Source organism: Musa acuminata, chromosome BXJ1-7 (assembly GCF_036884655.1).
Source record: "Musa acuminata AAA Group cultivar baxijiao chromosome BXJ1-7, Cavendish_Baxijiao_AAA, whole genome shotgun sequence".
NCBI classification, from domain to species: Eukaryota; Viridiplantae; Streptophyta; class Magnoliopsida; order Zingiberales; family Musaceae; genus Musa; species Musa acuminata.
This window is the reverse complement of record NC_088333.1, coordinates 38883632-38897611: the sequence shown is the minus strand read 5'-3', so window position 1 is coordinate 38897611 and position 13980 is coordinate 38883632. Positions and strand designations below refer to the sequence as shown.

The window sequence follows — 13980 nt, the reverse complement described above, 5'->3', positions numbered from 1 at the left end:
TGATGTTCTAGAGAGATGTGAAGTCTGAGCTCCTTATTTGATGTCCATCAAAATAGTGGTTGGGTTGGGGCAAGAACACACCAGAAGACAGATCATTGGTGCAGGTATATCTGAGGTTTAGAGACACAGGATGAGCAAATTGTTGTTGCTGGGGTTTCACAAGTAGCCATCACTGGGACATGAAAATGGACACACAGAATTTTAATGTGCTCCTCTCCTTCAAATGATTCCTGTGCTGGTTCTTATCCCTTGGAAGGTCCCACAATCACAAGCACAGTTTGTGTGTGCATTAAGAACACATATATGTTAAAGATTAAGTATTGTAGTGTTACATGGAACCCTCAATTAGTGCTGCATTTGGAGGTTAGCAGTAGAGATCAAATCATGTTGCTTTCTTTGATGAGCTCCATCCCATTTTCTGACCTGTTCCCATCATGCAATGCCCCATCAATCCACAAGTTCACTTGTTATGCAGACAAAGCAATCACAATAGAGTAACAAAATCCAGTATTTTGGACAACTCAAATTACTTGACTTTGAATCTTATCTCAAACACAAGAGAGAGAGAGAGAGAGAGAGAGAGAAGGGGAGGAGTATCTAAACTACAATGGTAGTTGGTGTGTTGCTTTCAAATTGTTATTGAACTTAAAAGTCTAAAATTGACAAGAGAGAAATATCTAATGTAATAATAATAATAATGTTAGTGATTTATAATTCTTAAGTTTGAATTTTTCTAATTAAAAAAGGGAAAAAAGTTTTCAGAGTTTAGAAAAAGAATGAATATAGTTTTATATTATAAAGATTAAGAAAGGATATATATAGTCAAACATGATGGCAAGGATATATATGCTTATTATAAAGATTAAGAAAGGAAATGTCTTAACATTAAGTCATTAGATTACCAATGTGATGTTCTCTCTAATTATCTTCATAATTATCGGAATATAATGTGTTTTTGGGGGGAAGAGTAACGGAGACGAACGTTCCGTCGGGGGGAATCGACGGTGCAACATTGGCGCCGGGGAACGGCGTCACGCCGCTACTGTCAAGTGGTCAACGTCGATGTCACACGTGCGGACCGTAAACCGGGCCATGATTGATCTAATGGGCCTTGAGATGGTCGAACATGGGCCCATTTGCAGCGGAGCCACGTGTCACCCCATGGCATGCAGTATACAATGTCTGCATGCTTCCAAGTGCTCCCGACTACTAATCAGCTTTCTTCTAGACGAGAGAGAGAGAGAGAGAAGAGAGAGAGAGAGAGAGGTCCGGAAGATCTGAGGCTCTGCAGATGTCTCCCACGAGATAGGGTTCGACTTTTCTCCCTCCACAGTCAATGTGAGGTTATACAGCAACCCTGACGAGAGACCTACGCGCGGAGGCGAAGACGGAACCCACCCCACCCTGTCTGACTAAGGCAAATCTTGACTTTGTTTCCTTAGTCAACGCACAGAACAGCTTCTCAGAAATTGTCCCAAACTAATTTCTAGTATTCACGTGACCATTTCATCTCCCTCTCTCTCTCTCTCTCTCTCTCTCTCTCACAAATGCATTTGACCATTTCATCTTCGCAAACACAAGGAATTGGGAAGGTTCGGTGCCATTAGCCTACAAGAAATGCGTGAGAGTCACTAAGTCTTGTGTTCAAACCTACATTTGCCAGCAATATAGGATCCAGGAGAACCCAAAGAACGTGAGAAAGCCAAGATGACGAGGCCAACAAGATTGAACCATCCTTCGGCCGTCGCCACCACCCTTCTCCTCGTCATCGCCCTTCTTCCGGCCTTCCATGCCGCTGAGAACATCACCTACAGCTTCACCTCCTTCAATGATAGTGTCACGTCGAGGTTTGAGAGCCTCGGGAACGCCAACATCAACAAGGAAGCGCTTCAGCTCACTCCGGACACCCGCAAGGACGAAGCCTTAGTCGTCAACAAGTCCGGCAGAATCCTCCTCCGCGAACCCATCAAGCTTTGGGATTGGCAGCAAACCAACAACACCAAGCGCGTGGCCTCCTTCAACACCGCCTTCACCATCAACGTAAAATCTGAGTCCGACGTGGCCACCGGCGAGGGCCTCACCTTCCTGATTGCTCCGAGCCTCGATGACCCTCCGCCCGGGAGTCACGGACCCTATCTCGGCCTCACTAACGCTAGCCTCGATGGGAATAACTCCAACCACTTCGTCGCCATAGAATTCGACACCGCGAAGCAGTCCTTCGACAGCGACGACAACCACGTCGGCCTTGACATCAACGGTGTCGACTCGAACATTACCGCCTCCCTCACGCCGCTAGGAATCAAGATTGCACTGGTGAACAGCACGAGCTACGACGTGTGGATCGACTACGACGGCGTCCATCGCCATGTGTGGGTGTATATGGCCGTCGAGGGCAGCGAGAAGCCGGTCGCCCCCGTACTCAACGCCTCCATCGACATCAGCGACTACGTCCTCCAGCGCTCCTATTTGGGGTTCTCAGCGTCCACGGGAAGCCACTTCGAGCTCAACTGCGTGCTCGCATGGAACCTGACGGTGGAGAAGCTTCCCGACGACGCCGGCGGGCTGTCAATCGGAGCCATAATAGGTGTGGCGGTCGGCGTAGGGTGTGTTCTCGTGGTGATGACGTTGACCACGGGGATCTTGGTGGTGTTCTGTCGCAGAAAGAGGGCGGCTGGGAATGAACGTGACATGTTGAGAAAGAAGCTGAACGGCCTTCCGGGGACGCCGAGAGAGTTCGAGTACAAGGAGCTGAAGGTGGCGACCGGAAACTTCGATGAGCGGCGGAAGCTGGGACAGGGGGCCTTCGGTGAGGTGTACAAGGGGGCGCTTCCCGGAAGCAGCATGGAAGTGGCGGTGAAGAGGTTCTCGAGGGACAAGACCAGCGGACAAGACGACTTCCTCGCCGAGCTCACCATCATCAATTGCCTCCGCCACAGGAACTTAGTGCCTCTCCTTGGTTAGTTCCGCTTCTCTCTCCCTTATATCTCCATCTCTCTCACACACAACCCATTAAAAATGAATCATAACTATTACTTAGCATTTACGGAACACATTTAGAGACACACTTCAATCTTTGCACATGTTGGCAACAACATAGCTCAAAGCATATTAGTATAAACTTCAATGTATACTAATTGATTTTAATGAAAATTTCCATTGATATTTAAGTGTATATGAAGGGAGAAAAGAAAGCATATGACACACACATATATTTACGCGTATCTCTTCCTTGTACACTGCACGGTATTCTAACTTCGTGCGTGCGTGCACGACTGACACAGGGTGGTGCCACAAGAACGGCGTCTTGCTTCTGGTGTATGAGTTCATGCCGAACGGGAGCCTGGACCAGCACCTCTACGGCGGCGGAGGCCTCGTCTGGTCCCGGAGGTACAACATCGTCGCCGGCGTCGCCTCCGCACTTCACTACATCCACCACGAGTACAACCAGATGGTGGTGCACCGCGACCTGAAGCCCTCCAACATCATGCTCGACGCCACCTTCGACGCCCGCCTGGGCGACTTCGGCCTCGCCCGCGCCCTCGACACCGATAAGACCTCCTTCACCGAGCTCGGCGTCGTGGGCACCCGCGGCTACATCGCCAACGAGTGCTGCATCACCCACAAGTTCACCCGCGAGTCCGACGTGTACGCCTTCGGTACCGTGGTGCTCGAGGTGGTCTGCGGCCGTCGCCCGCTGTACGACGTCTCCGGATTTCACCTGCTGGTGGACTGGGTGTGGAAGCTTCACCGCGAGGGGCGGCTGCTGGAGGCGGTGGACCCACGGCTGGGCGGGGAGTACCCGGCGGAGGACGCGGAGAGACTGCTGTTGCTGGGGCTCGCGTGCAGCCAGCCGCACCCAGGGGCGCGGCCCAAGGCGCAGGCCATCGTCCAGATCGTGTCGAGGTCGGCGCCTCCGCCGGCGGTTCCGAAGTTCAAGCCCGCGTTCGTGTGGCCGCCGCCGCATTGGCCTCTCTTCGAGGGCAACCATGACGACCACAACTGGACGTCGGGCGCCACCCTGACCAGCAGAACAGCGACGTTCTCCAACAGCGGGGTCTCGTCGGCGGGGGTTGTCTGAACGACGCAGGCCCTAAGCCTGGATGTGGAAAAGGGAGACAGTGAGAAGATCTCCAGAGCGTAGCTTCAACACAGTTTAATTCATGTTGAATTTGTTAAGATAATAGTTTAATTGATGTAGCATATTTTGTAACCGTTATTATTAAATATCTAATTTAATAATAATATAACTGTTATCATTAAGATTCATAATTTATTATCATGAATTTTTTCATTAATTATGGTTTAAATGATTTTAATTTTTTAATTCTTTATACATGAAACTGTTATTATTAAATTATTATTAAATTAAATATTTAATATCATTAAAGTTCTTCATTATGATCCAAACGTTACAAATTTGAATTAATTCTTGAACGTTATAAATTGGTAATGATAAATGTTCTTGATGGGAGAATATATATATATATATATATATATATATATATATATATATGAGAATTTTGGTTCTTGGGCTTAATCATCTCTTTGAAGCGAAAGGCTTTTCTACACCATCTAAAGCGAGAGTTCTGAGCCGAGAAGTACCAAAGTTCAAGAAGAAACGTCTGCAGAAATTCTTGGCGACAATGGTTGGAGGTACGCTATTTTGTTTTCGCATTAGTTTTTATTGTGTTTCTATTATAACAATTTAGAAACACAAGTTGGTTTCAGTGATTTCTAACATTTGGTATCAGAGCCTTTTAACCTCTGCCTTGATACGAAAGAGTTTTCATTTTTTATATCATAGAAAATGATTTGATTTTGGTTTCTTCTTGGAACTTCTTGATATATTTTATTGAAAATCATGAGGAAATATCATTTTCAACATTTTAGTTGGTAAAATGCTCATATTATGTATGCATATTTAGTTATATTAAATTATGCTTATGAGCAAATTTTTTATGTTTAAAATGTCTAGTGATCCATATAATCTTAATTAATTAAGAATTAGCCACAGCATCCTTAATTAATTAAAATTATATATAAAGTTAAAATAAGGATCACATAAGTAATTAGACATCATATTGTGATTGATTATATTTCGTATAATAATTGTTATCCTACAGGATCTTTTATTATATTTAATATAATTAATCAAGATAAAATATCAGATTATTTTCATAATTTACCCACAGGGATTATGAATTGAAATATAATTTGATAGTTTTATCATAAAGACCATATGAATCTATTTGAATTAAGAATTTAGCCCACAGGAAATTTTTATGCCATGAGATTCATATTTTTGGTATGTTTCACATTGGTAAAACATATAATTTAGTCTATTAAGCTTCAAATTTTGACAAAAGCATGTTTGATTTTATGCAGTTTTTCAAACTGTTAATTTCTCTGATATTCGATGTGATATTCCTGAACTTAATGGTGATAACTATAAGATATGAAAGGAGAGGGTTCTCCTCCATTTAAGGTGGATGGATATCGATTATGCTATCAGGAAAGACGAACCACCTATAGTCACTAATACCACCACTCCAACTGAGATCACGTTATATGAGTGATGGGAGCGATCCAATCGGCTCAGCGTGATGTTTATCAAAACTAAGATGACTGCTGGCATACGTGGTTCTGTTGACCAGCATGAAAATGTCCGAGACTTGCTAAAAGTTATTGATGAACAATTCGTCACTTCGGATAAGGCACTAGCGAGTACCATTATTATGAAATTTTCATCTCTTAGACTCACCAACATAAAGGGTGTGGTGAGCACATAATGCAAATGCGAGATATTGCGGCTCAACTTAAGAAACTTGAGGTTAATATGTTAGAATTCTTCCTGGTGCACTATATTCTGAACACCCTTTCACCTCAATATAGCCCTTTTAAAATTTCATACAATACACATAAGGACAAATGGTCAAGCAATGAATTAATGACCATGTGTGTTCAAGAAGAAGATGTTAGGATCGAGAGCACTAAGAGGGGGGGGGTGAATTAGTGCAGCGGAAATCTTACAGCGATTAAAAAACCAAAAGCTGCGTTCGTTCAAAAACTATTATGATGCAAAAGCAAATTCTCAGTTTGTATCTAAATGCAGTTTGCGTTTAAGCGCAGATTGCGTCTAAGCGCAGTTTTGCGTCTAAGCGCAGTTTACGTCTAAACTCAGATTTACGTCTAAACGCAGATTTACGTCTAAACGCAGATTTACGTCTAAACGCAGTTTTACGTCTAAACGCAGATTTACGTCTAAACTTTGAAACTTGTTTGTATACTCGCAGAAGGCAGTATGCAGTTGAAATCAAGACGTAAACGTGAACTGAGATCTGATGATTGAGCGAGGAAAGCCGATTTACGTCTGAATGCAGTTTTACGTCTAAATGTTGAAACTCGTTCGTAAAATTGTAGAGGACAGTTTGCAGTTATCAATAGGATCAAAATGTAAGTGTAAACTGCAAAGAAGCTCGTTCGTAAAAGCATGGAAGATAGTTCTGCAGAATCAAACGTAAACGTAAACTGTAATGTATGGAAATACGAATTTACGTCTGAATGCATATTCGGAAGAACAGCACTTAGAACTTGTTCGTGAAAGCGCAGAGAGCAGTAGTGATGAAGGAGGTTTGCAGTAATGATAAAGTGCTCGAAAATAAACGCAAACCAGAGATTTAGAGTGGTTCGGTCAGCCTTGACCTACTCCACTTTTGGCTTCCTCCACCGACGAGGTTGCCGACGTCAACTAGGTGCCTTCCTTCAATGGGCGAAGGCCAAACTGCCCTTTTACAATTTCTCTCCTTTTGACAGGCTCAGGAGACAACCTTTACAGACCTTTCTCTCCTCACTTTACAACTGAAAACTTGAAGAACAGAAGGAGGAGACTTAAAGGCTTTACAACACTTTTGAGCTCTTAGAATCACAGAAAAGATCAAGATTTCGGTGTAGGTCTGTATCTTTTCAGTGCTGAATGGGTGGGGTATTTATAGGCCCCAACCCAATTCAAAATTCGAGCTCAAAACGATCAAATCGATCAAATCCCAGAATTCTGGGATCAGGCGGTTGCACCTCTTGACTGGAGAGGTGGCACCGCCTGGCAGAGCTCGAAGACTGAGCTCAGGCGATTGCTTCTTTCTGCCAGAGCTCGAAGACTGAGCTCGATGGTTGCATCACCTGGCAGAGCTCGAAGACTGAGCTTGGTGGTTGCATCACCTGGCAGAGCTCGAAACTGAGCTCGGTGGTTGCATCACCTGGCAGAGCTCGAAACTGAGCTCAGGCTGATGCACCTCTCTGCCAGAGCTCGAAGACTGAGCTCGGTGATTGCATCACCTGGCAGAGCTCGAGACTGAGCTCAGGCTGATGCACCTCTCTGCCAGAGCTCGAAGACTGAGCTCGGTGGTTGCATCGCCTGGCAGAGCTCGAAACTTGAGCTCTGGCGGTGCTACCTCTTGGCAGAGGAGGTTGCACCGCCCAGTCTAGCTCGAAGACTGAGCTCTGGGCGGTTGCACCTCTTGGCTGGGGCGGTTGCACCTCCCAGCCTCGCAGCCCTGGCGGTTGCACCTCCTGGCTGGGGCGGTTGCACCTCCCAACCTCGCAGGAAGACATAGCCTGGGCGGTGCTACCTCCAACCCTGGCGGTGGCACCTCTTCACTATTCCAGCTCACTTGGTTTGGCTCCAAACTTGGTCCAAACCAGTCCGAACTTGGGCCTAATTGGCCCCTACTTGGGTTATAGGATTAACACCTAATCCTAACCCTAATTAACGTGCTAACTATGAATTTAAAGACATTTTCTAAGCTATTACAAAGTCCGCAAGTCAAGACTTCTTCTAGCGAGCTTCCGGCAAACTTCCGGCGGTCTTCCGATGAACTCTCGGAAACCATTCTGCGGACTCCCGGCAAGCTCCTAGACTTCACGATTTGTTCTTAGCGAGTTCCAACGAGCTTCTTCGGCAAGCTCCGATCTTTCTCGGCGAGCTCCGCGAACTCCCAACGAATCTTCGGACTTCCGTCGAACTCTCGAACTCGCAACAAATCCTTCGCGCTTGACTCCGACACTTTGTTTCGCTTTATGTCTTCATCGTTATCATAGTTAATCCTGCACAACAAAACTTCGATCGAGACAATTAATCCTAAGCAATTAACCAAGTTGTCCGACATGTCATTGGTCTCTCGACGTTTCGTCCGATTCTTCGGCGCATCGTCCTCTCCTGCAGCCTATTGCCCAATCGGCCAGTTGACTCCGCAACTCCGATATCCTTGGTACAATACCTGCTCTTCTTGGCCGAATGCCTGAGTTCATGGCCCGAAGCCTTCTGTCGATACGTCGACCGATCCACCGGCCCGACGTCCAATCTTCTGACATGTTCCTTCGGCACAACATGATTATCCTGCTTTAATTGTCTCATCCTGATCAAGGCATCCTGCGTCACTCAAAACGCAGATTAAATCATAAACATATATCAAGTAGTTTCATCATCAAAATACGAGATTCAACAATCTCCCCCTTTTTGATGATGACAACTACTTGATGACGGAGTTAATCTTAACTCCCGGAGTTTAAACAAACTCCCCCTATCAATATGCCATATTGATAGAACCTTGAATTCAAACTGAATTCAAGTCATTGCAATATTCATCATGAATACTTGCAACACGTCAACATGAACATATGCATAAACTTTATGCATCACATGTCATGTCATCAACATACTTTCATTAACATACTTCTCCCCCTTTGTCATCAACAAAAAGGAGAAGTACTACAATCAAGTGTGTGTGATATTGGTTCAACTCATTGCATGAAAAACATAGTATCAAGTTTTATCAACATGCAATCTTGGAGCTAGAAGATTTAGCAAGTGTTACATCATGCTTAGAACATTCATGCTATCAAGTTTTAGATATGCAAGTTTTATAGCATATAAGATAGCACTTTTGGTAATGTTCAAGATAGTAAGTTCTACATCATGCAAGCTAGCAAATTAGAGATGTTCAAGAAGGCAACTCTTGCTTCTTGAAAATTTTGCTCACTTTGCTAGATGCGTAAGTTAGCATTTTTGCCTCTTGAGATAGGCAAGATAGCACATTTGCTTCTTTTGAGATAGCAACTTTTTGCTTCTCTTTAGACCAACAAGCTAGCAATTTTTACGATATACAAGTTTCACAATATATAAGCTAGCAAAAATTTCGAAAGCAAATGCAAGATAAATTTCTTGTGTAAGCTCATGATTCTTGCTTCCTATTGCAATGTGCAAATTGCAAGTTTTGCTTCTTGAGATATTCAAGATAGTGATGTTCAAGAAGACAATTTTTCTTCTTGAAATAAGCAAGTTAGCAATCTTTGCTTCTTAAAATAGGTAAGCTAGCAAATCAAGTTTTTGCATCTTCTTGACTTGTACAAGCTAGCTATCTCCCCCTTTGTCATTGTAAAAAAGAAAGAGAGAATACAGTTTTGTAGTTCTCTTTTCCTTTTACAACGATTTCAAAATCATGACAAATGATGAATAATCAAGTTATGAATGTCAAGATAATTTTTCATCATGAATATTTTATCATAGCATGCATCATTATCATAAATTGAAGTATTACATGCATGATATCATATCACCATTCATAATTACATTAATATTTCAATATAACAATTTCTTCTCAAAATGTGTAACTTGGCACTCATAGCATTTTAAATCATGATTTACATCATATGCAATACATCACATCATAATTAGAAAGCACAAGTATTGCATGCATAATTGTACATTATAAATGTTTCATATCATGATGGTATCAATTTTGTCAAATTATATCCTACCATGCATGATCAAAACTTCTCCCCATTTTATCATTGAAAACAAGAAGAAAGTAGGGGGAAGAGCATAAAAGTGTTAAATATTTCAATCATTTCAAGGCATTTATATCATAGATCAAGTCATGATTCGTAATTCATCATAAAGCAGATTAGTTTTCAATCATCACATAAGGCATTTAAGGAATTTTTGAAACATAGGAGAATGATTAAATTAAGCATACAATGTTTCAATCCATTTTAAGTCATGAATATCAATGTTTTCATATTGTGAGTATCAATTCATGACTACCACAAGATATTATTTGTGACTTCAATTTTGCAAGATCAAGATTATGATTTAGATAAAACTTATTCAAATTAAATCATTAACTTGAAGTTCATAATCAAGTCATTAAAATTAATTTCGAGATTCATAAAATATCATGAAATCATTAATCTCGATCAAATGGGAAAAGCATTTTTTAAGAGATTCTTTTTCATCTAAGCATGCCTTAGTCTTTATATGCCAAATTAAGATAAGCATAAGGCAAAGAAATCTTGTATTATAAGATATATGATATCAAGGCTTATGATTCATTTGAAAAGATATAGTAAAAGGAGCAACTTGAAACATTCTTATCAAAGATCACATTTTAAAATATTCCAAGTTTCAAGATATCAAAATGACACTTCATTGAATTGCATTTCATTTGAAAAACTCCTTTTTGATAAATGTAGGGAGCATAATGAACGATCTTGATTTATAAAGAGCTTCATGTTATCAAGATCATGATTTTAATAATTATTCTCTTGAGCAAAGAATCACAAAAGCACTTTATTTTTGCATAAGAAATCACATTGTGTTATGATTTATAAATTCTTTTTCTGTACACGAATCATAGGAGATATGAATGTGAAACAAATCTTTGAACGCAAAAACACTATCATTCATATTTCAAGATGGAGTTTATAAGCATGAATCATTTTATCAAATCCATTTTAGAAAAATATTTTTCATAAGTGTAGGAGAAAATCCGATTGTTAGGATACCAATTGTTAACTGAATCCGAAAATGAAATTAACACTTTCATATATTCAAACATGATTTTTGCTATAGATCTTGAAATTAAGTCAAGAAGATCAAACAAGCTCATGATCATGGATAACTTAAAATCACATGCATAAAATTGTTAATAACCATTTCATATTACATCTTTATGCATTACTTTAAGTCAAACGTGATTTCATTCAACAATGTTAATCAAACATGATACACATTATTACTTCTTAACCATGATCAAAATCATTTTGTTTGTTTATCATAATATTATTTTCGAAATTATCAGCATGATCATAATTTCTGTATTTTTATTTTTAAACATGTAATTTTCAAGAAAATTAATTCTAAACTAAAAAGAAAATATATCATGAAAGCATCAAGTAATTTCAAAATAAACCAAAGGCATTTTAATTACCTCAACATCGTAGGCTGGTAAGGCGTATTTTGTCGCCTCGCTTTTGTTGACTTTCTCGTCTTCAGATGAGCTCGATTCATCCCAATTTTTGTTCTTCTTCTTGCGTTTAAAGCAAGTAGATCCATTCTTTTTGCTTTTTAATTTTCGTTTCATTTTAAGTTCACCATCACTTGAGCTTATGCTCGAGTGGTCTTCAAATGTTCTATGTCCCAAATCCTTCCTGTTCTTTGGAAGGTTGGTTTGTTCATCATTGTCCTCATCACTTGAGTCATCGCTCAAGTGGCATTCATTTGTCCAGAGTTCCAAATCCTTCCTGTTCTTTGGAAGGTGGTTCTCAAGTTCTTCACGTGCATTGCACGTCATTTCATATGTGATCAATGAACCAATTAGTTCTTCAAGTGGAAAATGGTTCAAGTTTTTTGATTCTTGAATAGCAGTTACTTTTGAATCCCAAGTTTTAGAAAGTGAGCGCAAAACTTTGTTAACGAGTTCAAAATCCGAAAAGCTTTTACCAAGTGATTTTAAACCATTGACGACATCCGTAAAACGGGTGTACATGTCAACAACGGTTTCGCTTGGTTTCATATGAAAAAGCTCGAAATCAAGCAGTAGAATATTAACTTTCGAGTCTTTGACTCTACTAGTTCCCTCGTGCGTGATTTCAAGAGTGCGCCAAATATCGAAAACCGTTTCACACGTAGAAATCCGATTGAACTCATTTTTGTCCAATGCGCAAAATAAGGCATTCATAGCCTTTGCGTTTAAAGAAAAATTCTTCTTCTCCAAAACCGACCATTCGTTCATCGGTTTGGAGGGAAGTTGAAAACCGTTTTCAATGATATTCCATAAATCCAGATTTAGAGAAATTAAGAAAACTCTCATTCGAGTTTTCCAATAAGTGTAGTCCAATCCGTTAAAGAACGGTGGACGAAAGACCGAACAGCCCTCTTGAAAAGTCATTTCTCTCGGGTGTAAATCCGAAATGAGAAATACCCCGCTCTGATACCAATTGTTAGGATCGAGAGCACTAAGAGGGGGGGGGGGGTGAATTAGTGCAGCGGAAATCTTACAGCGATTAAAAAACCAAAAGCTGCGTTCGTTCAAAAACTATTATGATGCAAAAGCAAATTCTCAGTTTGTATCTAAATGCAGTTTGCGTCTAAGCGCAGATTGCGTCTAAGCGCAGTTTTGCGTCTAAGCGCAGTTTACGTCTAAACTCAGATTTACGTCTAAACGCAGATTTACGTCTAAACGCAGATTTACGTCTAAACGCAGATTTACGTCTAAACGCAGTTTTACGTCTAAACGCAGATTTACGTCTAAACTTTGAAACTTGTTTGTATACTCGCAGAAGGCAGTATGCAGTTGAAATCAAGACGTAAACGTGAACTGAGATCTGATGATTGAGCGAGGAAAGCCGATTTACGTCTGAATGCAGTTTTACGTCTAAATGTTGAAACTCGTTCGTAAAATTGTAGAGGACAGTTTGCAGTTATCAATAGGATCAAAATGTAAGTGTAAACTGCAAAGAATCTCGTTCGTAAAAGCATGGAAGATAGTTCTGCAGAATCAAACGTAAACATAAACTGTAATGTATGGAAATACGAATTTACGTCTGAATGCATATTCGGAAGAATAGCACTTAGAACTTGTTCGTGAAAGCGCAGAGAGCAGTAGTGATGAAGGAGGTTTGCAGTAATGATAAAGTGCTCGAAAATAAACGCAAACCAGAGATTTAGAGTGGTTCGGTCAGCCTTGACCTACTCCACTTTTGGCTTCCTCCACCGACGAGGTTGCCGACGTCAACTAGGTGCCTTCCTTCAATGGGCGAAGGCCAAACTGCCCTTTTACAATTTCTCTCCTTTTGACAGGCTCAGGAGACAACCTTTACAGACCTTTCTCTCCTCACTTTACAACTGAAAACTTGAAGAACAGAAGGAGGAGACTTAAAGGCTTTACAACACTTTTGAGCTCTTAGAATCACAGAAAAGATCAAGATTTCGGTGTAGGTCTGTATCTTTTCAGTGCTGAATGGGTGGGGTATTTATAGGCCCCAACCCAATTCAAAATTCGAGCTCAAAACGATCAAATCGATCAAATCCCAGAATTCTGGGATCAGGCGGTTGCACCTCTTGACTGGAGAGGTGGCACCGCCTGGCAGAGCTCGAAGACTGAGCTCAGGCGATTGCTTCTTTCTGCCAGAGCTCGAAGACTGAGCTCGATGGTTGCATCACCTGGCAGAGCTCGAAGACTGAGCTCGATGGTTGCATCACCTGGCAGAGCTCGAAACTGAGCTCAGGCTGATGCACCTCTCTGCCAGAGCTCGAAGACTGAGCTCGGTGATTGCATCACCTGGCAGAGCTCGAGACTGAGCTCAGGCTGATGCACCTCTCTGCCAGAGCTCGAAGACTGAGCTCGGTGGTTGCATCGCCTGGCAGAGCTCGAAACTTGAGCTCTGGCGGTGCTACCTCTTGGCAGAGGAGGTTGCACCGCCCAGTCTAGCTCGAAGACTGAGCTCTGGGCGGTTGCACCTCTTGGCTGGGGCGGTTGCACCTCCCAGCCTCGCAGCCCTGGCGGTTGCACCTCCTGGCTGGGGCGGTTGCACCTCCCAACCTCGCAGGAAGACATAGCCTGGGCGGTGCTACCTCCAACCCTGGCGGTGGCACCTCTTCACTATTCCAGCTCACTTGGTTTGGCTCCAAACTTGGTCCAAACC

The 13980-nt window shown here is 41.9% G+C and overlaps 1 protein-coding gene across 1 annotated transcript; it reads left to right on the top strand.

Annotated features, from left to right (window-relative positions):
• Positions 1-1664: 1664 nt before the first annotated feature.
• Positions 1665-4260, top strand: LOC135679274 (probable L-type lectin-domain containing receptor kinase S.5). The gene is made up of 2 exons (XM_065192811.1): positions 1665-2956; positions 3282-4260. Exons 1-2 carry the CDS (start codon positions 1708-1710, stop codon positions 4076-4078), a joined length of 2046 nt encoding a protein of 681 aa, XP_065048883.1. The 5' UTR covers positions 1665-1707; the 3' UTR covers positions 4079-4260.
• Positions 4261-13980: the final 9720 nt, after the last annotated feature.